Source organism: Amphiprion ocellaris, chromosome 24, assembly GCF_022539595.1.
Source record: "Amphiprion ocellaris isolate individual 3 ecotype Okinawa chromosome 24, ASM2253959v1, whole genome shotgun sequence".
NCBI classification, from domain to species: Eukaryota; Metazoa; Chordata; class Actinopteri; family Pomacentridae; genus Amphiprion; species Amphiprion ocellaris.
Genome location: NC_072789.1, coordinates 10142035 through 10167771, shown reverse-complemented (window position 1 = coordinate 10167771; position 25737 = coordinate 10142035). Strand labels below are relative to the sequence as shown.

General features: G+C 40.4%; 2 protein-coding genes across 6 annotated transcripts; one reads left to right on the top strand and one right to left on the bottom strand.

Moving 5' to 3' along the window:
- Positions 1–197: 197 nt before the first annotated feature.
- On the top strand, positions 198–9971 carry atg13 (ATG13 autophagy related 13 homolog (S. cerevisiae)). Of its 5 annotated transcripts, XR_008600825.1 has the most exons (19): positions 198–360; positions 1148–1228; positions 1554–1634; positions 1764–1883; positions 2193–2239; positions 2528–2668; positions 2833–2873; positions 3422–3518; positions 3729–3836; positions 4212–4305; positions 4501–4599; positions 4979–5062; positions 6454–6563; positions 6743–6884; positions 6967–7044; positions 7126–7233; positions 8364–8492; positions 8583–8788; positions 8883–9971. XR_008600825.1 is itself a non-coding variant. In XM_023295262.3 (18 exons), exons 2-18 carry the CDS (start codon positions 1160–1162, stop codon positions 8658–8660), a joined length of 1626 nt encoding a protein of 541 aa, XP_023151030.1. In that variant the 5' UTR covers positions 198–360; positions 1148–1159; the 3' UTR covers positions 8661–9971. The 5 variants fall into 5 exon arrangements, 4 of the variants coding, with proteins under 4 accessions (XP_023151030.1, XP_023151032.1, XP_023151033.1 ...); XM_023295262.3 differs by having other exon boundaries at positions 8583–9971; XM_023295264.3 differs by lacking the exon at positions 4501–4599 and having other exon boundaries at positions 199–360; positions 8583–9971.
- Positions 9972–13101: 3130 nt separating this feature from the next.
- kpnb3 (karyopherin (importin) beta 3) lies at positions 13102–25677 on the bottom strand. Its single transcript, XM_023295669.3, has 26 exons — positions 25521–25677; positions 23257–23337; positions 22247–22439; positions 21881–21983; positions 21692–21788; positions 21403–21507; positions 20452–20574; positions 20189–20309; positions 20002–20089; positions 19733–19839; positions 19411–19535; positions 19112–19201; positions 18702–18875; positions 18393–18611; positions 18195–18278; positions 17982–18114; positions 17249–17370; positions 16992–17088; positions 16472–16644; positions 16159–16270; positions 15930–15985; positions 15696–15818; positions 15366–15585; positions 15055–15283; positions 14800–14941; positions 13102–14231 (listed from the first exon to the last, which is right to left on the bottom strand). Exons 1-26 carry the CDS (start codon positions 25596–25598, stop codon positions 14145–14147), a joined length of 3282 nt encoding a protein of 1093 aa, XP_023151437.1. The 5' UTR covers positions 25599–25677; the 3' UTR covers positions 13102–14144.
- Positions 25678–25737: the final 60 nt, after the last annotated feature.

The window sequence follows — 25737 nt, the reverse complement described above, 5'->3', positions numbered from 1 at the left end:
CGACGCAGTGAGAGGCGTTGGGATTTTTGTGGATTCCTTTTATCATCAAAAAAGAACAAGCAAAACGGTAATTTCGTTGCCAAAAAATTAAATGTTTCATATTTTAGTCTCCAAAATTTTTTACTGGTCCGAATTTTACCAGAGCTTTAGAAATTAATTCAACGAAAGTGCCGTAGCGAAACTACTGCTATCTAAACACGTCGACATGGAGAAGATAAACAGAAAAGTAGCACAGCCGTTGTTGACGTTGTGTACAGCTGATTTGGGCGTTTAAATGTTTGTGGAACACAGCGTTGCGTGTCATTTTTATTAAACTAATTTGTACTTTACTGAAGCTTCGTTGTAGAGGGAACAGCGAATGTAAGTCTTGCTGTTTTGTGACGAAGTTAAAGTGTTGCGTTATTTAGCTAGCTAGCTAACGTTAGCTATAGGCTAACGCCAGTTGGTCAGTGAGTCAGTAACCAGTGTCTCTCCCTCGCTGTTGTGAACCTAAAACGGGAAATAATCATGGGAAAAATACATTAATGTAGCTTTTAGATTTAACACAAAGTGTACTTTAAAATGTAAAGTGGATGTCAGTGTCCTATTGTTTAAAATGACCTCCAAATCTAATTCGTACAGTTTCATGCCAGCGTGGAGGCCCTCTGCTCGCTAGCATGCTTTAGATATAGTTATGTAGAGGGTTGAAAACAACGGAGGCAAACCGTGTTTTTTTATGATAGTGTCGAAGGTTTTATTATTACTGTGTTTGTGTACTTGTTTCCAGTTTTAAAAAATTGTCAAATAGCAAAGCCTTATGTATTTGGTGGAAACTGGTTAATTGGGTCAAATTTTTTTAGCTTTGTTTTGGTGGCTGAGTAGTTTTATTTGATGACATGTAAGAGGTTATAGTGTGATTACTAGCAACTATGGACATGCAAGCATTAAACAAATCTAATTTAGCTGTTATAATTTGGGTGCACTGACTAAACATATGCTTGCATGTAATCTTACACTGCCATTAGACATCGTTATTTTACAAACTCAAAGTTAGCTTCTAACAAAATTGTAATAGATGGTCTGTATTTGTTTTATATACATATATCTACTAAAATTCATTGGAATCATCATTTAGACATTTTTCATGGCTTTTCTCGTGTGATTGCAGGGTCGTGACAACATGGACAGTGACCTGAGTCCGCAGGATAAAAAAGACTTAGACAAGTTCATTAAGTTCTTTGCCTTGAAGGTGAGAAACTGCTATGACGATTGGTTTCTGCAGCTGATGGAGCGTTTGTAAATGTAGGTTTCTAATGACTGTTGTGCTCCTTTGGGGTTAATTGATTCATAAAAACAAATCTTTCTCTCTTAGTATCTGTAGTTTTAGAAGCACAGCTTTCAATTGGTGGTGCTCAAAGCCTTGAAAATTTACAGCTAAATTACTAATTCCAGTATTCTTTCCACAAACGATGCTACTGTCAGCCTGGATAGACTTATCAGCATTTGTATAAAGACTGTCTATGTGAAAACTGTTCATTTTGTAGCTTTATTATGGGCTGTTTGTATGTTTTCAGACTGTCCAGGTAATAGTCCAAGCTCGCCTTGGAGAGAAGATCTGCACTCGCTCATCCTCATCACCTACTGGCTCTGACTGGGTAAAATATCTTTCACTGATTGCTTGGTCCTAAGATTCACTATAGATCTTCACATGTATGTAGCCAGCATAGATTATCGGGCTGCTTCTGTCGATTTTAATTATTTCGATTTTCACATATACCTTTTAGTTTAATTTGGCCATCAAAGACATCCCAGAGGTTACTCATGAAGCCAAGAAAGCACTGGCTGGCCAACTTCCAGGCATTGGGCGCTCCATGTGTGTTGAGATCTCCCTGAAGACATCAGAGGTAAAATCTCCCTGAACAGGACAGCCTTTGATAATATACCGCTGTTTCTTATTTTGTAAAATTACTTCTATCAGTAGTTTTACGTTGAGCTCAGTCTGTCCACCAGTTAGGTGTAGATGAACTTTGTTGACAACTAAATATAATGCTGTGTAGGTTTGGAAAAACAAACCTATGAAAGAGTTAAAATGTCTCCATTGTTTTATAGAGTTTAAATAGTAAACAGACCAGTCATTTATGAAATACACAGTTATCTTTGAGTCCACTTTAATGTCTCAGTGTTGATGTTCTGTCTCTGTCTTCGTTTCTCAGGGTGACTCAATGGAGTTAGAGACTTGGTGCCTGGAGATGAATGAAAAGTGAGTAGAATTTTAGGTTTTCTAGTGGCCAAATGATGAAGGACTGTGTAAGGAAAATAACAGCTTTACAGAATGCACAGGATTAGCCTGGAGGACCACACACCCTTTATCTGTGGTAAATGCATCAGTTGTCAGTGCTGTGCTGTGATGGTTGCTTCATCTTATGCAGCACTTGTTACCAAGTCCATAAAAGTAATATCCTGCAGAGATATTTTAATTTAATGTTTGGCTTTATTTGATAGTTAGCTCTAATGTAATGAGTTTCTGTATTGTCTGTCTTTCCTGCAGGTGCGATAAGGACATCAAGGTGTCATATACAGTTTATAACCGTCTGTCTGTCCTTCTGAAGTCCCTGCTGGCCATCACCAGAGTAACACCTGCCTACAAACTGTCCAGAAAGCAGGGACACGATTATGTCATATTATACAGGTGATCTATCCTATTAAACACTTGGTTTGTTGTTGAATTACTGCAAAATACACCTCAGCTCGTGTATTGTCTCTGCATGAGCACAGCTGCTGTTTTTGCAAGTGAACATTCAGTCTCTGCATCTGAACTGAAGTGTTTCTCATTTCTGCCTTCCTGCTTTCCAGGATCTACTTTGGGGAAGTCCAGCTGAGTGGGTTAGGAGAAGGTAACTGAATCTCTGCTCCTTGACTGACATGTCTGAAATCACTGTTGGACCAAAGTCCTCACTGTGCTGCCCCATGTGACTTTGAACCTGAACAACAGAGGTCTTTATATGCTTTCTGCTCTAGTTAACATGGCAGTGTACTTCAGTTTCACTGTAAACATCAATGTGCAAAATATTTTAGAATCTGATGCAAAAGGACTTGAATATATATACTATGCAATGTCAAATTAGTGTAAAGAAATGCAATTAATATTTTTTTGAATTTTTTTTTTGTCTTTGGCATCTGGTGCCAAAGAAATAAACAATTAATTACTTTATTCAAAGACCAGCTTATTATTTGACATCAGTTCCACATAAATTGAAACATCAAAGAGTGCTTTTTCTATTTAAGTCTCTGTTTATTCCAACATGATTCTAAAAACGGCATATTCAGGAAAAATGAATTAAGGGTCACTGAAAATCTCTCTTAACTCTGATGATAAATACATGTTAAAATATTCCAACTAGATTACATTTGCTGATGTTCTTGTGTGTTGTTTGTTTCTAAGGTTTTCAGACGGTGCGTGTCGGTGTTGTTGGAACTCCTGTTGGCACAGTCACACTTTCATGTGCTTACCGCACCAACCTGGCATTCATGTCTAACAGGTAACCAGCACACTGCATTTCAACCAAAACTCATAAAGAAAGTTCTTATCATGTTATTTTAAATGGAAACATTTAGTGGTATTATACAACGTTTCTGAGTGGATTAAAAATGTTATGTATTTGCAGGTATTAACATTTCACTTCTTCAATACTTGGTTTAACTCATTAAATTGGCACAAGTTAAAATTGTTAAAATGTGTTTCTCAACAGGCAGTTTGAAAGGTCAGCTCCAATCATGGGGATCATTGTGGATCACTTTGTGGATCCTCCCTGCAGCAGCCAGCGTCCAACACACATGGGACAGCCGTGCAACTACAGGTAGCTTTGGAAAACAGGCATTCATCTCAGAAAGAAAACATTATCTACCCACAACTGCAGTCAAGTTTAAACAGCCTCCAAACATGTGCTGCATTTAAGTTTCAATCTTACCAGACATACCGTAATACTAAGATTTAACATGACTGGAGATCCCAAAAACCTCTGCTCCTTCAAACATAGCTTGGAATTTAAGTTCCCAGAAAGCACTCTGAGCTCCAGTTAGTCCACAGATTCCAGAAATCAGTGCATGAATGCTTTAAAGACAAAATGTGAGGGTCGCTACTCCGCTGGTTTATGACTTTCATGCCTTCCTGATTCCATTTAGGATGTAGAAGAACTTGAATAATGTAAATTCTAATGCCACTCTGTGTGCAGAGCTCCAGATGAGGAGGATGGAGGAACATTTGCAGGAGTTCAGGACTCCCAGGAGGTCTGCACCACCTCCTTCTCCACCTCCCCTCCCTCTCAGGTAGGACACTCCCCTCGCTCTTTTTCACTGTCTCTTTCTTTAACCTTTGACTTCTTCTCTTCATTTCACACCTGTTTTTCATTTCACTTTCTCTTTTTTCTCTTTGTCTGTTTTCCTTCCTGTTGTCTTTTTATTGTACGTTTATCTCTACGTGTGTGTGTGTGTGTGTGTGTGTGTGTGTTTGCATTGTCTCAGTGTGTGTGCACACTGAGTCCGTCTCCCTCTAAACTGTCCAAGCCCCTCCCTCTGGACAGTCTGCAGCTTCCATTGGCTCCTGGACTTGTCACTCACACTGTGAGTCTACGCTGGCCATTAACAAAGTGTGACTGTGTGTGAGACAGTCTGAAACTGCACTAAACAGGCTGAACATTTATTTGTGTGTTCATTGATTTTTTTTTTCTCCATCACATGTAGTTTTCTAGCACTTAGTTTAGTGCAGAGCTTCATGCTTCTGTAGCTTTTGTTTGCTGCTGTTCACTAGATCTGGTTGATCATCCCCATGACAGTAGTAAACCCTGTTCATGTTTGACCCATCTCAACAACACAACTTTGATGTTCTGCCAGCACAGTGTGTGCCTGAAATGTCACACAGTGTATGATGAAGCCCAGAATCCTTCATGTTCGGTGAATAATATTTCCTCTTGTGTGTGTGTCTGTCTCTCTTGCCCTTCAGCTGTATACTTCCAGGTTATCTTACCAACCTGCAGCTCTAGCAGGAGCTGCTGAGCTTTGTCACCCTGCTGCCAATCCAAACCAGGTGATACACCGATCTGTCAGTAGTTCATTCATGTTACTTACAGATCCATAGCAGAACCTAACTGATATATTAATACCTCTGATATTACTGGCCAATTTTAATTTATGGAAGAGACACATCCAACCAAAATGTTTTCAATGCAAGACAAAACACTTAACTACAAGTCCGAATAACATCTACATACTTTAATTCTCCAAATAAGTAAGTTAATTCTTTTTTTTTTTTTTTAAAACACCCGCTCTCTGAAAGTGTGGAGACATATCAGCCTCTTGATCTATAAAGTACAGAAATTTCAGAAAAGAATCTTTATTTTTGGAGTGTTTAAAGTCCCACTTACTGTGTATCTTGGTCAAGACACACAGAAGAAAAACTTACTTGACTTCTTAAAAAAACAAGATTGACAGTTTCATCGAGGCTCAGTTGATGTCAGCAGTGCTGGACTGAAACTTAGTGGAACACAAGTACTGTTCTGAAGTACAATTTTTAGGTAGTTGTACTTCACTTGAGTATGTTTTCCTTCTCTATACTTCCGCTGCATTTTAGAAGGAAGTATTCTACTTTTTACTTCTTCTACTGCTACTACTTCTGAGAAACTTTGACTGAAGTAGGATTTTTGATGCATGACATTCACTTGTGATGGAATATTTTTCTATTTCTGTATATATACACTACTGTTCAAAAGTTTGGGGTCATTTAGAAATGTCCTTATTTTTGAAAGAAAAGCATTTTTTTCAATGAAAATAACATTAAATGAATCAGAAATACAGTCTAGACATTGTTGATGTGGTAAATGACTGTTCTAGCTGTAAATGGCTGATTTTTAACCCTTTAAAGGGCGCTCATTAAAACACGAGAAAATTCAAAATTTCAACCCTAGAGTGTTATAGTAGGACATAAGACTTTTTTACTTTTGTGACGTTTTTTTAAAAAATGCTTAATGTTCATGTTGAAATTCAAGGTCAGTGTAGTTACCATATATGCTTCCTTGCCCATTAGTGATAAAAAAAATCCAAAAATTTACACAACCATCACTCCTGTGTTCTAATGCTACATTGTGTTAGCTAATGGTGTTGAAAGGCTCATTGATGATTAGAAAACCCTTGTGCAATTATGTTAGCACATGAATAAATGTGAGTTTTCATGGAAAACATGAAATTGCCTGGGTGACCCCAAACTTTTGAACGATAGTGTATGTCTACTTAAGTAAAGGGCCTGAATACTTCTTTAGTCAATGAATATTTGATTCTTTGTTTTGTCCACCAAGAGTTCAGAACCTAAAGGTGTTTAATTTATCGTCAAAAAATGACAAACACCAGCAATTTCTTACTGTTTCAACTCTGGATGATTTGGAATTTTCACCATTTGTTTATGCTCTCGGTCTTCCTCTTCAGGTGTTGCATGCTGGGAAGGAAGGTGGGGTTGTATTGGTTCCTGCTCAGCCTCCTCATGGAGCTGATGCCCATCTAACAGTAGAGCACGCCCCAAACACACCCAGCAGCAGGTAATCTTTTCATTACAATACTTCCACTTGTTTATTCATTTAATTGGCTCACTCTGAGAACAGAAGCATTTTCTGGTTTCTGCTTCTTGCTGTAATGTTGCTTAATGTTTTCAGAGCAAGTAGTCTTCCATTCTGAATTTAAACGTTTTGTAACGGTGTCTCTTGATCTCTCTTCCTAGTGGGGATGATGACGGCCTGTCGCAGAGCGCAGAAGGACGGAGGGATGAAGGAAGGAGGAGTGTTTCTCCGTCTGACCCGGTGGAGTCTCTCAGTGCATTCACAAGAAAGGTTGGAGCCTTCGTTAATAAACCCAGCACACAGGTAAATAATACGACTCTAACATTTTGAGCTTGTAATTGTTTTGTACCCAGTGCACTGAATCCAGCTGTGTTCATGTATGTAGATAACAGCAGCCAGTCTGGACCTGCCATTTGCTGCATTTGCTCCTCGAGGCCTGGACTCAGAGGAGAATGATCCCATGGTAATGTATTTACAAACGTAACAGATAGAGGACAGCTTTACATATAGCAGTAATATGCTTACAGATATTTTCTGTGTTCAGGTGCAGCCTCCAGACTCTCCTCCCTGCCCGTCACCCCTGCAGGCCAGCCTTCATTCTCAGGGCTCAGAGGGATCTGGGCAGCAGGATGATTTCGTAATGGTTGACTTTGTACGTACTTAGTTTGATTTTCTATCAAGGCTCTTAATACAGCACAGAACAGCACAGTGTATTTCAATACAAAAAAAAGGCTTAGACATTTACTTTTAGTGTAAACTGCTGAATTGTCACGTTTCAAGAAGATTCTTGATTTGTTTATATTTCCAAATGAACAGCCTGACATTTTGTGAACTCCACCTGCTGTTTTCTTCCTAGACTTAGATGAGAAAATGGATGCAACTGAGTGTAAATATCAAGCTCCAGACAGAATCTTGTTAGCTTGGGTAAGCAGAAACAAGAAAAGTACTCAGAGCGCAGTACTCCCCCAAGGCTGCTCAGTCTTTGTATGATTTCCAATGAATAAGTCCACAGCGGTTGATTTGTACTTGGATCGCAATCATATGATTGTCAGCAGGCAGATGAGATAGCATTCACTTGTAGTCGTAGTTACAGTGACGCCGTGCCGCTATCTCATAATGATGCAGAAATTTTAACAAGTCCCTGCATCCAGACTATGAGCCAGATCACTGCCAAAATCTAATCAGTTGGTCCTTGTGTCATTTCTGACCTTCCCTGATAATTTCATCTGAATCCATTAATCCGGTTTTGAGTAATATTGTTAACAGACGGATAGACAAACGCATGCCGATCGTCACATAACTCCGCTGCGTTCCTTGGCGGAATAATAACAGAAGCAGGGTGAAGCAGCTATTCTACCAGCAGCTTGAAGGCTCATTGCTGAAAAAGTTCATCTATACAAAACAACGTTTTCTAAAAAATGTATACCTTACTAGTGTAAGAAAAACACTGTAACTGGTTAGTTTGTGCGTTTTTGAGGAGGTGGTAGGCTATTTCTAGTACTTCTGCTAAGCTAACTTTCCTGAATATTTCCCCAAGTGTCCAAGTACTCCTTTGAAGTTGACTTTTTTTCGATTAAGTTGCATTCCTAATTTTGCTAAAGTATAATTTAATTTGCAGTTTGCACTAAAATCTCCACCAAAGACTAAATAGAGGGTGAACCTACAATTTCTGATCTACTCGTTTACCCTGTGCATTTGGATTTGTTGCATAACATTTTAAAAAAATCTGACATTCTGTTAATGTTTGTGAAACTCAAACTACGTCTCCTTATCTGTTCATAGCGTCCAGCTTTTTCTAAAGACGACTTGTTGCCAATGGATCTGGGCACCTTCTACAGAGAGTTTCAGAATCCTCCACAGCTGGCCAGCCTCTCGCTTCACATCAGCTCCCAGTCGATGGCAGATGACCTTGTAAACACCTTTTTTTTTCCTGTAAAGAATTTCAAGTAAAATTGTGAATGATTGTTCGTAGCAATGTTAATTTGGCTTCTCCCTCCGCAGGATTCACTGCCGGAAAAACTCCGTGTCTATGAGAAAAACATTGACGAGTTCGATGCTTTTGTGGACATGCTTCAGTAGATTGGAGAAGCAAAGGATGAAAGTACAGACGGACTACCTGTGAGAAAAAAATAAAATGGATGTTGCCAGATGAAAAAGGATAAAAAGAATGAAGGAAGAAGGAAACTGGAGACCCTAGTTGTTTGTCTGTGAGAATTACTCACACTAAATCACCATGTTTTAATGTGAAGCTCCTCATGTCTCATATTTTCTTCTCCTTTCTGTCTTTCCCGGTTTGTACAGATCATCGTCTTCACTGTAAATACTGTGTGATCTCCTCTGACACTGGCACACACGTCACTCTCTGGTCTGGTAGCGTTGAAATGAAAATCTTGACTTTCTGTGTGGCACAAATCTGCTCTCATCGTCGGCGTGTATTCAGAAATCATGGGGTTTTCTGTCACCTCAGACAGCCATGCAAATCCAAGGACAGACCACCTGCGTTTGTGGTTTTTGTTAAACTGTAGCTTGACCCTTTCTCCATCCCTGCTGAACACTGCTTTCCTCTGAACATTTCCTCCACATTATGGCCTTTCTGATCACATCTGAGCTGACAGTGAAAGATCGCCAGTGTTACTCTAGAAGTCCAAACAGAATGGGTCGTGTCGTGGGCTTCGGGAAAAGTCTTTTTTTCAAAACTGACATCTTGAAAAGCTGGTCTCGGTAAAGAAATTTGCACATATCCTCACAGTGCCCTGTGTTGTAATTCAAAAATGTCCTGCTTACAGTGCAGCAGCAGTGAAGAGACGCTCAGTCACTGTCCCTAGCCGGGTGTTCCCAGCTGGTCTGGGGATTTAAACTGCCAACTTCAAAATTAAAACAGCCCCAGAGGAATTTAAACTGAATCAGCTGCAACCCCTATATGTACAGAAAAGACACATTTCCATGCGGAGGCAATTTGTTGTGGCTCTGCACTCAGTTGCCAGTTAATGAGGTAGCTAAACTTAATATAGCAGCCCTGCATCATTTTTCAGGCTGTGATTTGTGGTGCTGTTAAGGTGCAAAGGGAAAGAAAGACCTCCGTATAACAGTATCATTTGCACCACCACAAATTACAGCCTTTGAAGTGACCATTAAGTTGAACCCGCAATAGTTTAAGTCAAAAGTTGCATTAGATTACACTAGTTTTAAGTAACTGGCACCTCAATGTGCTCACTGTGTGCACTTTTTAACATGCTTATGTATATTTTGAGACTTTGTAAAAGTGGGATAAACATTTCCAGCTGTCTGCAGAAGGTAATAATCCATGACTGAGTTTGGTTGAAAGCTTTAATTTAAACTTTACTGTTGGTGTAGATGTCCTAATAAAGCATGGCTGCTCTGTTCAAACAACTGGTGTCTGTCACCAAATATCTGTGTTTTTAGTAATCTAGTAGTTTACAAAGCGGCAGCTTTCACATTGCCAATAATAACACGATGAACAAGTTCAGCTCATTTACAGCTTCCGGTGAGCGTGTGACGTTTTATTTAGCAGGTGAGCGCGAGCGGTAATTAAAGAGGAAAACTCGAAGCTAATGCTGGCTTTTTTTCACTGGAAATGGGTTTTGTAAATGTTTTTAGATAAAGAAGACAAAATGAAGTCGTTTAAGGCTTTGGTAAGTAACACTGAATGTAAATAAAACGTGCTTACTTGTAAGAAAACACCAAAGGGCACCGAGGTGAATGTTCATTTCGACACAAGGAATACGCTTATTTGCCTCAATTCAGAGCCCAGAAAGATAAATGTGCTCAAATATCAATTTAAACGGCGAACAAAGTAGGGAAAGCACAAGTGAAGCAAATTTCGTCAATGTCTTTAATTACATTTGTCCTTTTCATCCTACGACGTGCCAAAATGTCTGCGGTGACAAAGGTTTACATTAGCATCTCCCGAGCAGTTAGCTTAAAGTCGTTTAGCCTCAGGTTAGCCGTTAAAGTAACGGAAACCAACTTCAACTCAACAACTGATAGCTTAAGGCTAACACAGACTTGTAAACAGAAAACTCTGAACTTGGCTCAGTGCAAATATTTTAACAGACTAGCAGCACATTTAAAAAGCAGTATTTAACACCGAATGTGAGTTTTACAATGACAGTATTATGTCTGGGCTTTAGAGTGAGCCAGGTTTGCTGTTTCCTCTCTGCTTCAAGCTAAGCTAGCTGTCTTTTAGCTCGAGTCTCTTGCCAGTCACTAAATAGAATTTTATAAACTCATATCTGTAGCCTCCGACGACCCCAGTTTTGGTTGGGCTTGCATTTTAGATTTCTTCTAGTTTTTTTTGGGATAAGGAGTAATCAATAAATAAAACAATCAGATAATACCTTATTATATTTACATTATGACTTAAGATGACCACAGGTCTTAGGAGGATATATCAGAGTTACATATTCAGTTTTTTCTTTACATGAAAAAAATAAAATCTTCAGGCACTAAATGGCTCGAGTCTCTTGCCAGTCACTAAATAGAATTTTATAAACTCATATCTGTAGCCTCCTACGACCCCAGTTTTGGTTGGGCTTGCATTTTAGATTTCTTCTAGTTTTTTTGGGATAAGGAGTAATCAATAAATAAAACAATCAGATAATACCTTATTATATTTACATTATGACTTAAGATGACCACAGGTCTTAGGAGGATATATCAGAGTTACATATTCAGTTTTTTCTTTACATGAAAAAAATAAAATCTTCAGGCACTAAATGGCTCGAGTCTCTTGCCAGTCACTAAATAGAATTTTATAAACTCATATCTGTAGCCTCCTACGACCCCAGTTTTGGTTGGGCTTGCATTTTAGATTTCTTCTAGTTTTTTTGGGATAAGGAGTAATCAATAAATAAAACAATCAGATAATACCTTATTATATTTACATTATGACTTAAGATGACCACAGGTCTTAGGAGGATATATCAGAGTTACATATTCAGTTTTTTCTTTACATGAAAAAAATAAAATCTTCAGGCACTAAATGGCTCGAGTCTCTTGCCAGTCACTAAATAGAATTTTATAAACTCATATCTGTAGCCTCCTACGACCCCAGTTTTGGTTGGGCTTGCATTTTAGATTTCTTCTAGTTTTTTTGGGATAAGGAGTAATCAATAAATAAAACAATCAGATAATACCTTATTATATTTACATTATGACTTAAGATGACCACAGGTCTTAGGAGGATATATCAGAGTTACATATTCAGTTTTTTCTTTACATGAAAAAAATAAAATCTTCAGGCACTAAATGGCTCGAGTCTCTTGCCAGTCACTAAATAGAATTTTATAAACTCATATCTGTAGCCTCCTACGACCCCAGTTTTGGTTGGGCTTGCATTTTAGATTTCTTCTAGTTTTTTTGGGATAAGGAGTAATCAATAAATAAAACAATCAGATAATACCTTATTATATTTACATTATGACTTAAGATGACCACAGGTCTTAGGAGGATATATCAGAGTTACATATTCAGTTTTTTCTTTACATGAAAAAAATAAAATCTTCAGGCACTAAATGGCTCGAGTCTCTTGCCAGTCACTAAATAGAATTTTATAAACTCATATCTGTAGCCTCCTACGACCCCAGTTTTGGTTGGGCTTGCATTTTAGATTTCTTCTAGTTTTTTTGGGATAAGGAGTAATCAATAAATAAAACAATCAGATAATACCTTATTATATTTACATTATGACTTAAGATGACCACAGGTCTTAGGAGGATATATCAGAGTTACATATTCAGTTTTTTCTTTACATGAAAAAAATAAAATCTTCAGGCACTAAATGGCTTCCACCATTGCTTCCTCAGTGTGCAGCTCTGTGAAGTCCCTGCTTCAGTCTTCACCCAGCACTCCCCAATTTCTACAGCTGGAGCACACCAGCTCACCGAGGACTTCAACGCTGTAAACGTACTGTGCTACACAGTGGTAAGTTATATTAGAGTTATTAAGTTTTACAGGTTAAAACCAGATATGGATTCTGAAGAACAGGGATACAGACTATCCACCCTACAAGTTGACAGAATTGGGGCCTGAGGTTTATAAGTATGCAGCCCTAGAAGTCTAGATCCATGGCTGTTTGAAATAGCTTGTCTTTGAAAGTACATACAGCTGCAATGCATTATACATACAATTAGGACATACTTTGTCATAATTTTGTGTTTTAAACTCTAAGCATGACAGTCTGTTGTGCGAAATGAGCCATCTCTCTGCACTCTTTTTGACATACTAAATCCTTTCCTGGTATACTGTACAGTGTTGCCAGTATAAATATTGGAACAAAATTTCTTCAGACTGTCACTGCAGTTTCATGGCTGAAAAGCTTTGCCACGGCACTGACTGCTTATTTAATTCATGATGCGTCTCAACACGCTGCAATATAGACACCTAGTTTTCACTACCACGAGGTCTTTAACAGACACCATAGTGGCACTGATCTTCTAAAATGCCAAACAATTCATTTAGATTTACAAATCAATTAAAATGAAAAAGCCATTTCTCAGAATTCTCAAATGTAATTTTATTGTTGGTAATTTCTGGAATTCCATCACATAGCTGCAGGACTGCAAAGGGTCAAAACCATAAAGTTGACTGTCAAGATAGCACTCCTTTTACAAATAATCTACAATTTATGTTCCTCCAACTCATTACACGCTGTAGGGCTGTGACCAACAACATGTTATTGCGCTTCTTTTCAGTGAGCCCCTTTACACTGCTACCTAGAAGGGCTGTGAACCGTTCAGCAAACATTTCATTTCCTGTGAACTGCTGTCTGGAAGGCTATGGAGGAAAAGCTGCTTAAATCAATGTTAACTCTCCCAGACAACGATGATGTACATTTCCTAACTATGTATATTTTCTACAGTTAGCCACTTAACAAACATGCCGTTACTTTTGAAACATACCCTCTGAGCTGTGGCAGACAGAGGCCATTTCCCCCCAGGTAACACTGAACGAGAAAAAAAATAGAATAAAAATACAAAAAAAGAAAAAAAAGAGGAGAAAAATTCACAGGAGACAGGCAGTGATTGCCCAGTGTGCATTTCCATCTCATTCAATTGCTCAGTCCACTCAAATGTCCTGTCCCCATTTCCCCCACTGTGGCCCCTCTGAGCCTGACTTTCCAATGAGTTTGTGTTGGGCGACTCGGTGAATGAGTCTCTCTGGGCGCGGCGAGACAAGTCACACATCAGGGAATGGTTGGAAACAAAACGTCCAGATAGAAGACATGTTAACGGTGACAGGACAGGGATAACTGTTAGACACATTGCTTATTCCCACTTCCTTGAATACAGGGTGAAAGTCTTTGAGGTGGATGGCCAATGTCCTCCATTGTCATTAATATCCAACCTGCTCCCCCAGTCGGCTGAATGTAGGTGAAGTATTATAATAGTAGGGCGAGGGGGTGATGACAGGGGTGAAGTCGGCCTCCATACACACTACAGATCAGAGCAGGAGGAAGAAGAGGGAGTGTATGGAGGAGATCCAGGAGCTCAACTTTTCTTCATGGGCTTTTTAAAGAGCAGGGAGGTGACCAGTGGTTCAGGCTCAGGCAGTATTCAGTAGGTCCTGTATGGCTTTCTGCTGCGTCTCGTTCAGTGTTGAAACACACTGTGTCCATAATCCTGCCGACACCTGGAAGACACAAAGTAGTCAATGTCTAAACATATTCACCAATTATTGACAAGATTTTAGGTCTGTAAATAAATTCTGCTTAAATGCTTAAAAAGAAAATGCATTTTTAGTCTCAAAAACCTCAGAAAATGCCAACAGTGAAATCTTCACCATATTTTTTTGGCCCAAGCAAAACTCAGATCTTCAATTTACAATTTAACAGAGGTTTAAAAAAATTTCAACAAATCCACACTTCTAAGAAGCAGAAACCACTGGATGTATAGTTAATTGAAGAACCACTTAGATGATGGACTCATTGCTTTAGCACTAGTTGATTTTGTACACATCAGGGTACAAAATCCAAAATGTTAGCAATTCAGATTGTTTCACAAACTGTATTCAAATAAACCCACAAAACAGAAATTCAGTTGTTTTGGTGTCAGGTTCTATACTGTGTGAACACTTACTGAAATGCCACAATAGAATACCGGGTGGTTTAAATCATAAGTGAAGAGAAAATCCTTTTGTTGAATGCCCTGCTGTGACCCAAATCCAGATATAGTTTCTTAGTGACAAAGTGATTGCTCACCTGTACTTGACGGATGACGTTTGCGAGTCGTTTGCTGCACGCATCTTCACTCTTGACTGATTCGTTTGCGACCCCTTCAGCTATGATGAGGAAAATTTTAGGAAGGTTGGAGTTGTCTGGCCCAAGGACAATGGGGTTGTTGCTGTGAAGAGAGGATAACAGTCAGCAGGAAGAACACTTAGACTGCAACAAGTACCAGGAAAAAAGAAATAACTTTAAAAAAAAAAAAAAAAAAATCAGGTGGCTGCGTCCTACCTCTCAATGAGGTCACACAGGAAATCAAATGTGTGGACGGCCTCCTCTTTGTCCTCGTTGAGCGGTAGCCAGCTGAGCCAGTGAGGAAGGATCTCATTAACGTTGACACACTCTGGCCGAAACCTCATAACTTTTCCAACAGCAGAGATGCAGTTCTCTGTCGCATTGACATTCTCCTTTGAGCGAGAGTCGGCTGCCTGAATGACTCTGATCAGCAGGGGGAGGGCCTCTGCAACAAGGAAGCATGTCATCTGGTTGTCAACTAAAAGCAAAAAACTGCCAAGTGTTGAGATACCAGAGGAAGGTCATACCTGTGCAGAAAGGGCGGTAGTTCTCTCCTCCATACTGAGCCATCACGCCAACACCGTAGGCGGCAGCCTGTCGAACCTCAGGGCTCGAGTCACACAGTGACTGCACCATTGGCCGCAGGAAATACTCTGCATATTTGAAGGAGGAAGGGCTACAGTGCTCTACCACATCGTCAAAGATGCACAGACCCCACTGTCTGTCAGCCCATGGCCTGTTGGGACACTAGAGATAAACAGGACAGTTCAGTTACTGTTAAACTTTTTCACAATGTGATGAGCATTACAAGTGAACAGGTTACAGATTCCTTAATATCTGTAAAGAGAAGTACTGACTATTAGCTGGACGATGAGCTGCAACAGCTGTTCAAACCAAGGCAGCACCTTCTCTTTGTAACTGCTGAACACTGAGTGCAGGATGTCTGAGACTTTGGTCAGGATGTACACATCATTCTCATCCTGCCAAAAACAAAAGGGGAGAGGAGAAAAATCTCTATGAAGGCCAGTACAGTCTTGCATTATCATCTTCAGTTTGCATCAAACTGTTGTTACTGAGGTGAAAATATTTACCTCATCTTGTAATGTTTCCTCGACTTGCTCATCATAGTCTTCATCCTGTCTCTTGGCTGGGAAGCACAACAAAGTGTTTGTTAGGATATGAATGTACAAACATTTTCTCATTATCAACTCATGGGAAAATCCTGTACGGTTAAAACTGTCTGAGTCCTTTGTGCCACGTGCACCTTATTTGCACAACTGATAAATGAAACTGTATTCAATAGCTGTGGTAAAGCCTCACCCTGTCTGAGCTCCTGGTTCTTAAAATGCTCCTCCAGCTTCCCTTTTAGGATTCCACCCAGCTCCTCAAAGTGCTCGTTGTTCAGACAGCCATCTCCCATCAACTCAATGCACTTAAACAGAAGAACACTTCAGTCAGGGCACAAATCCAACTCCACTGCTAAACAGTATTCTAAAAATTTTTATTTTTGGGGGACAATTAAAATGCTCAATCATAGCGAGAGTGCAGGTCGACCTCAATCTACTCCTGTTTCCATCCATGATTTCTGAATTCTGGGGCAGGTAGGACGAAAGCAAATACTAGATTTAATTACCTTGGCAAAAGAATGCATGATCTCTGACAGCACATCTGAGTCTGGCTCAGTGCCGATGGCCTTGATGAGCGCGTCACACATGAAGTGCCACATCTGGGTGAGATACTCTGGTCCTCGAACCCGGGCACACTCCAGCAGCAGGGGCATCGACTCAGCTGCTGCCACACGCACACGTGAGACAGTTAAGGGCACACTTAACCCCATTTTAATAACCCACATTCTTTCACACAAGTTCAATTTTGGCATCACAAAAACCTTTTTCTAAATACAGCAAATATAGTTTTTTCCCCCAATCTTTTTTCAATCAAATAGCAATGATATTCAGTTTAAATCCGATCATCTATCTGGCTGTTGGAAATACTTGACCTAGTTGTTAGAAGTATGGTCCAGCGATACTGCTCAAATTATCTACAGTTTTACATATTGATTACCATCTGGGATTCTTGGATATTGTACGATCATACTTGCCAGTTTTGGCTATCAAGCAGAGTGTATGTCAAAAGTCCCAACAAAAGGATATCATCATGAAAGTAGAACTTGAGAAGAGGAACCATCAGCTTCACCACCTGCTCCGTGTATTCCACAAAACCCTCCTTTAGCTCTTTGGCATAACACACCTAGAAAGAAACAGGACACGGAATGTCTCAGTAACAGGGTTGAGCACTAGCAACAAATTAATTGTGGATAAATTATGTTTTCCGTCCATACCCACTTCATCTGACCTCCCCTAGGGATCCCAACAGTTTTTTCTGGACTTTGAAGTGCTTTTCTACTCACCAGCATCTGGCAGGCAGTGGCCTTCTCTTCCAGGCCGGCTGTCTTGATGCCAAAACTCTGCTGGTCTCCCAGGTTTACAAACTCCCAGCCATCATCCTCTGATATGTTCTCCATGTCCTGAGCTATAGAACAGACATGATCAATCTTGTATCTTTATTTTTGTTTAGCATCCATGCTTATTTCTTCCACATTTTCAACAGGGAAAATCCTGATGAGTTTGTTGTGATCAGTGCAATAATTTTGCCATTTTAAGTGTTTTTATTTTTTAAATTTAATTTTTTAAAGTTAAACGGCAGGTAAAAAAAGAATTCTCCAAGTATTTTACAAAATGATGACTGTAATAAAATAATACATTGACACTGCTAACAGTAATAATGACACATTGAACCAGTCAGCCATAGTGTGCATAAAAAAACTCCAAAAAGCAGCAGTTTAATTTTGTAATTTGGAAGTGATTTTACTGAAAATTAAATGTCATCTTCAGATATATTATTGAATAGTTCAGCACATTTCTTCCAAATTAACCTTGAGCAACAAAATTAGTGCTACAAAATATGACATGAACAAAATAAAGTGAAGTCAAGCTCCTTATAATGTAATAGGGTGCATTTTCTTACCAAAGAACCTTTACTATCCTAGCATATCTGGCAAATTGCATCTTAAGCAGACCATGTACGAAATATCGTCAAACTATCCACAGTAAATAGCTGAAAATTTCTATTGTGCTACTTACTGTCGAGAAGGGCCACCTCAGGCTTGATAGAGGCCGTCTTCATCAGGGGGCCCATCACCACAGGCAGGTACTGCTGGAACTCCTTCCCCAGGATTTTACACATCCTGGCCCAGGCTGAGATCATGTATGAGATCTAAACCACAAAACATGACAGGTTGAAGGTGCAGAAACTTAATGTCATGAACTGGATCGAATTAAGTGATGTTTTCCTACCTGAGGATCATCATCCTCCAGGTCATTGAAGTCTGTCTGGGTCTTGAGGAGCAACTGCATGACAGCAGAGGCATCTGGCATGAACTAGAACAGGAGAGAGGGCACACGTTAACATCTGAAGCCTCTCTGTGCAAAGAAATAGCTTCCATTATGTGCAGTCACCTGAATTTAAGATCTTACATCCTGTTCAAGACTCACCTTCTCCTTGCCCACAGCCAGACCAATGAGACTGATGCACTCGATGGTCTTTCCACGAAGCAGCCGGAGCTCCTTCTGGACAGCGTTTTCTACTATGTGTTTGAGCGAGGGCATGAACAGATCGTAATATGGCACAAACTTTTCCTCAGCAGTGTCAGCTACAGAGGCGATGGATGTCACCACCTGCTCCAGGACCAGTTTTGTGCCCTTCTGGATCAGCTGGATAAAGAAAACAGACATTAATGACTCCTGACGGCCAACAAGAAGCCTTACTAAAGGGAAACAACGAAATGTTAACATTTATTGTACCTCCTGCAGCTTGGCAACCATGATGACATGAAGGTGCTGCACCAAGCTGTCCAGATAAGGGATGAGCAGTGATTTGGGACAGTCCTCGGTAAAGTTGATGAGGGCAGCAGCAGCATGTGCCTGCACTCGGGGGTTACTCTGGTCCTCCATGGTCTGAAGCAGAGCTGAGATCACCTGAAAATAAGGATGCATGATCAGACTTGGTGATCAACAACGCTACACTAAGAAGCTGGCCACACCTCATGTAATTCTTTACATCATTTCTTTTCTACTGCATTAGACTGACTAGTTCAACTGATGATTTGATGGTAATTTCTCAAATCAGGAGGTTCAACTGATCAATTTTGGAGCCATGCAAAATCTGCTACTTGTCTGACATAACAAATAAGACAATTTTTCATATCAGATACCTTATCATGGAATTTCTTCTGAAATGTTGGGGCAAAGTCTGTAGCCATCTGCCCAATAGCATTGCAGGCAGCATAGCGTACCCTTGGATGCTGAGGAGGGAAAAGGAAGCCAAACTCAAACTACCATACAAGACAGTACAAACAATAGTCCTGTAATATTAGTAACCAAATAATTGAATATCAGGACATCACATGATGTTCTCCAATGTCACCATTAGCCCAACAAGGCAAAGTTACGCAACATAAGCTGACATTTATAATGTGCTGCATATTTCTGTAACAACCGTTATGTTTCTTACAGGGTCGGAGCAGAAGAGGAGCACGAAGCTGACGATCTCTTGGAGGATGGCCTCCATCTGCTGGTGGCAGCCCTCACCGATGGCTGAGAGCGCCATGAGCCCAGCGTGGCGGTACTTCCAGTCAGCTAGCAACAAACACAGAGGGTTCACCTGACTAAATGTGAGTGCTTCACAGTTACATTTTGCATTAAATATAATAAAAACTAGACCTAGTATTCCCAAGTTTACACATGTTGAACATCCCATAAATGGATCTTTAAACCTTAAGAAATTAGTATCGCACAATTTAAATATCTAAATGCCTGTCAGATGGGTTACTTACGGTTCTGCAGCATCTGCATGATATGTTGTTTGATCATGGGCAAAATGATCTTTCCTCCCAGACCACATGCGATTCTGTCAAGAGCACTCTCCCCAGCCACAGCATTACTAGTGAGGGACAAGATACATAACTCAGAAACAAACGTATTAACTCATTTGAACACTTTGGTGGAAATGTAATCCTGTAGACTCCCGGTTTGTGCCACTGGTTAAATTTGGAGCCAACATTGTGAATTTTTTTTGTCTTGGTGGTGATGCACTAGGCCATACCTGTCAAAGTCATCGTCCTCCAGCTCATCAGCCATGGCCCACTCATCATCATCCTCAAGGTCCACCATCATAGCTAGCATCTGGGGTACTGAAAACACAACACAAATACTATTAATCTACTGTACCGAACCTCTCTGGGTGGCCAAAAACAAAGACAATTATAGTTGATATCAAACCAAATCCTCACCACTTTGAGCTACAATAGCCGTGTGTTTCCTCAGCATGGCTGCTGCTGTCTCAGATAAGGTGACGATGACTTCCAACGCCAACTGCCTTTGCATATTTGTCAGGTTTGTGTCAGCACACAACTGAGAAGACAGGACAATTCTGTGGGTCAATTGTTGCAAATACAGATTTTACACTCAACAAGCACATATGATTAAGACTTCAGGCCTCATTTTGTGCTTAATATAAACAGTAGGAAAGTGATATTTGGGATCCAGAACTTACCTTCAGACAGAGCTGCAGTGTTGCTTCCAGGTTGGGTCTCAGGTATTTGGGTGCTGTGTCTGCAATCTCCACCAAAGACTTGAGCACAGAGTCGTCTCCCTGGTAGCATGACTCATTCACGGCCTGACAAAACAGACAGGTTAGCGTTGCAAGTATATCCAGTCAGGTATGGCAAACTGCTAATCCTGAATTTATACCACTTCTGCAATCGAACCTCCCCTCCCACCTTCATGACTCAAAGACACCAAATGCTAACTGTCGCAATAGAGGCATGACTAAAGGATTCAGGATGTCAAATATTTCAACACAATCTACAAGGATGCCTTACTATCTAGCAGGGAGAAACATGTTAACTGAGGTTGAATAACTACTGCATGGAGCAACAGCTACCAGCTCTGTTAGCCATCTGCTCCTCTTGTGTGATCATGATTTCAAACTACTTCCTTATTCTTCCTCAGTGCAAACACTGTCATTACTGAGCCTAACAAAGAATGAATGCCTCTCAGTAAAGAAAAACAAACTGCAAGTAGGCATGACGGCTTGTATTTTGAAGTTCCATTCTTTACTTTCAGACAGTTTCTACATTTAATTATGCTGGGCTTATGTAGTCATGAAATGTGTGTAGAGAATCCAGGCACACACAAAAGAGCTCTACTGGTCCAAGTAAGTCAGCAGGTGGTATTTCTTACTCGGATCCATTACTGTATGACCTAAACTAGCATTAGCTAATGTGTACATAACTGACCTCATGGGAAATCCAACGTTAAACTTGAATTAATGGACCTTGAATGACTTGCATAGTAGCTTTCTCTGACTGCTGGAAAACCATTACTTACAGAAAGGCATCATACAAAAAATGTTAAAATTTGATGTACTAATGCACAAAAGGATTTAACATTTCTAGTAAGTTCAGATAATTCAGATGAAGACACTGAGGTGCTGGTCTCTTACCTGGAGAATGCCCGGCAGCAGGTCAGCAAAGTGCTTCAGCAGAGCTGTGTTGCTTTCGTTGGACAGAACAAAGGATGCTGCAGCCCGAGCTGCCAAGGTACGAATCTGGAAGAGTTGAAAAGACAAACAACCTTTAATGCACTGTGCATTCAGATGATAGTGAAAGCTGAGGAAGAGAGAGGTGCATGACCTGGAGCAGAGGTCCCCATTCAGATAATAACCATTATAGTTACGCATCATGTGCTGCTATTATTAAGCTGCCAGGGCACTCCCAGTCATAAAACTATACCTGTGGGTTTTCCTGGTCCTGCATGCACTGAACAAGCATACGCTTGATAACCTCCATGTAATGCTGCTGCTGGTTGCCAAAGATTCCTGGGAAGTTCCTAGAAGGCATACAAGACACACACCAGTCAGCCACCAGTACGTCTACCTGAATATATGAGCAGTTTGACTTTGTCATGTAACTGGAGCTCACCAAAATATGTGCAGGGCAGCTTCTCGCAGGCCAACATTGTCAGAGTTCACAGAGTCAAACAGAAACTTGAGCACCTCTGGCCACTGGTTATTCCCATCATCATCTAGATTAAACGATAACAAATTATAATATTAATCTTATGAGTAATAAACTATTTTGACCATCACTAGATGAATAAATTCTTAACAGTCATTCATAAAATTACAGTATCTAACCTACCTAGTAGCAGGCGATAGTTCTCTATGATTGTTTATCACAATACTATTCAAAAGCCACTAGGATGCAGGACATACCATAATGCAGAAACAAACATCTACAAGCTTAAGAATTTAAAGATTTTGTAAATGACGTGAAAAGGATCATTACCGATGAGGTTGCGGGAGAGCTCAGCTGCAATGTCGCAGACCTTCTTGCGGATGTTTGGTGAGGTTTCCTGTTGGATGCTGGTCAGCAGCTCTGTTTTGACGGCTGTCTGCATCTCCAGGGTCAGGCCTGGATAGATCTCCTCAAAGGACGATGACAGCAGCCGCCGCAGCAGCACTGCCGCCATCTGTTTGACCTGAGGAGACAAAATGCTGGTTCCAACATGATGCTTCAACATCAACATTTGTGGCCTAAACCACGTCAGACATAGGGCACGAAACTGTTGGCTTTCAATTGTTTTCTCACAACCAGTTCATTACAAGAACTTTCATGAGAATCTATTTTGACAATTTGCAATTTACATAATATTCCATAAAAAGTGTAATGGAACAAACGTAATGCTTGCTGCTGCCAAAACATGAGTAAGAAGTTTGGTGAACTGGAATCACAATGGTCACCCAAGAACCAAAATCACACAGACTAAACCTGCAGCATCTCAGAAAGGCAGAGTCACTCTCTCTGGACCAAGCACCTCTCTGCCTGCTCCCATTTCAAGACTCTAAAAATATCAGCCTTGAGGTAAAGAAAAGGAGAGGAAGCATGAGGGACCAAGCAGCTGGTGGATTCAGAGTAAACATAACTGCCCAAATGTCAAAACTGTGACAGGCTGTGCTGAGGGCTCACGTGATGACAAGACGGCATTCTTTAAATGCTGTCAAAGTTGCACCTTTTTAAAGTGAGCTGATAATGCAGACTGAATTCTCCATGTTATTAACAAAAATACAACCTTTGCCTGACTTTTGACCTGAGCATGTTCATTTCTGCCACAGCCAGGGATAATATGTTCTAATTAGCTGGTAGGAGTCTGTTCAACTTTTTTATGGAGACATTTAAAACCTAACAGAAAAAAGGGCACACTGTACATTAAAGCCTGTTGAGGTTTTCATCTGCTTCACATTGGAAAAAAATTAAGCATGTCAAGCCACAGTTATGTCAGTGTTTAGTGTACAAACCTCCTCTGCAGCAGATGCATCTCTGATGGCCTGCAGCAAGAATGTGATCTTGTTCTGGCCTGGGATGGTGTCATAGGTCTCCTGCAAATAAAAAGAATGCACAGTGGAATGAAACATGCCATTTAAGTCATTTGAAAAATGGATCTTTATCACTGAGACAGCTTCATGTTCCTTTTATAGTAGTCACAAAGAAATGGCATTCATATATGCCTGCAGTTCCACAGGATTGCACATTTCAAGCCTGAACAGATGTTGTGGTCAAACAAATTGGAATTTCAATTTCATCAAAATTTCATTCATTTTTGACATTCAAGTCTATTTAATTTTATTAGGGTGTTTCATGATTTGACTGTATAAAATACATCAAATTGAAATAAGCCTTCAGAAGCCTGTTCTGGAAATCTTTTTCCCCCCTAAGGCCCAAAAATTAACTGAGTAATAAAAGCGGGACACTTCTGCATGTTTATTATAAAATTATTTAAACTACTCTGTGGTTTGGGATTTTATTTTAATCCTACACAATCAAGCTTTCTGATCCACTCTAAGCTGAATTAGTGAGAAAAAAAATGTTAATGTAAACACTTTGTGGCTGCATCAATGTTTTAGGAAGTAAGGATCTACGAAGTTAAATCTGTCGGTCAACAGACTACCAACTCTTTACTGGATAAGAATGCCTCTATGTCTAGATTTGGACACTCGTATTAAAAAAATAGAAATGTTGTTCAACTGGTTCATTAAAGTCAAAAGAAAAAATGCAAACACATGAGCCTCTGTGGGGATGCAGAGGAACCTTGGGTGTGTGCTGATGATCATGTGCAGGCAATGTTGGCTGTAAACAATAAAATAGCTCATCTATCAGACAAAGGGAGCAAGAGAAACTCTTAAAGCCGAGATCTACTTTTAGAGTAACACAATTACAAAAAAGGACAACAGTGATGGGTTTGTGGGTGTCGTCAAGCGAATACATTCGCATAACAAAAAATAAAGACAGGGAGGAGCATCACTGTGGCAACAGTGAAGTGACTAGAAATCAGATTATACCTTAAACAGACTTAAAAAACTTTTGATTACTGCACAACTTCAAGATATCCTTTCCTCTCAGCATGTCTTAAACAGGGTAAACTAGGGATCAGGGACACCGACAAAATGTTCAGTAGCTGTAGTCTTTAGCTGTTAATATATGGGGTTAGGTCCTTTGCAGATGGATCAATTCCTATTATGTGTGTAAGACAGAATGGGAGAGTTTCTATAAAGGATGAATTCCAATGAGCTTAGCATCGCGGCAGACAGTCTGTCTTTTATAAAGAGAAACGCTGACTGCTGGTGAGGGGGGAGTGTGATAAGATTCAACTACCTCATCCAAAAATCGGATGCTGAAGAGGGAAACTGTGGTAACAATGCTTTGCCGCGGCAGGAGACTAATCATGGTGGGGGTTAAAAAAAAAAAAAAGTGAATAGGCCAGCTAGACGCAGCCCAAACAAATCCTCTGAGAGAAACTAATCCAGTGAGAGGGGATGACCAGAGACGAGCCTCTGGAGTGACGTGTCTGAAACTGAGGTCATCAGCCCCATGAGTAACGTTAAACAAATGTGAGAAGGGAACCGCATGTTTAAAACTGTTCTATTAGTGTGACTTTCAGTTTAAACAAGTAAAGGCCATGGCACAAGCACCACCAACACAGCTCGCCCTTTGAATGAACTGACTCGCTAACGCCATCTATTACGAATCCCATTGGGCTTTTGTTGTTTATCATCTCCCCAATAACGCAGCATGTTTGTCCAGAATTAATTCCTGGTTTCCCGCATTTAGTCTTTTTCAAAGCTACCATGTTTAGCGCTAGCCTGCTAGCTAACAAAACTAGCAACACTGTTGTAGCTACTTAGCTTCGTGCTACACATGACTAGCGCCACTGTCAGCTGGAGATTTTCAGACTGGTACCCGACAAACTAAACGTTTCACTTTCACTCAAACCGCTCGAGCTTCACGCAGACACATGCGCACGACCTCGCAGTGTCACGACAGAGCTCGTATCTGTGAGATCTGTATTATGTCCACATAACTACGCAACATGGTGGAGGTAGTTAGCGCTAGCTGACTAGTTCTCGGTGTCAGCTTCACATCGCACGTGGGCTACCGAGCCTGACGTGAGAGCTCACTGCTCGCGGCCAGGCTAGGCGGTTAGCTTCGGCTAGCCCTGGCCGCTCCGCTTTCTACAGTAATCCAACTTGTCAGCGGTGAAAACAGCCGAGTTTTCTCCTCTTACCTCCGCTTGTTTCCTGACGTTGTTGTCAGGGCTCATCAGGTTACCCAGCAAGAGGTAGAACTGCTGCTGTTCCGCCATTGCAGTGAGAGCCAAAAAGACCAGCCGGGTGGAGAAGCGGCGAAATGAACCCGGCAGACCCTGCTTCGGTCACACAATGCTGCTAGCCTCCCATTGGCTAGCTTTATCAACTCTACTCACCGCTCATTGGACCAGTGAC

Coding starts and splice junctions, on each gene's coding strand:
- atg13 (XM_023295262.3), top strand. CDS start 1,160: ATGGACAGTGACCTGAGTCCGCAGGATAAAAAAGACTTAGACAAGTTC. Junction 5,063..6,453: donor CTGCTGCCAATCCAAACCAG/GTGATACACCGA, acceptor CTTCCTCTTCAG/GTGTTGCATGCTGGGAAGGA. Junction 6,885..6,966: donor TTAATAAACCCAGCACACAG/GTAAATAATACG, acceptor TCATGTATGTAG/ATAACAGCAGCCAGTCTGGA.
- kpnb3 (XM_023295669.3), bottom strand. CDS start 25,598: ATGGCGGAACAGCAGCAGTTCTACCTCTTGCTGGGTAACCTGATGAGC. Junction 20,310..20,451: donor CACTGCAGCTCTGTCTGAAG/GTAAGTTCTGGA, acceptor CTGTCTTCTCAG/TTGTGTGCTGACACAAACCT. Junction 14,232..14,799: donor ACGTCATCCGTCAAGTACAG/GTGAGCAATCAC, acceptor TGTGTCTTCCAG/GTGTCGGCAGGATTATGGAC.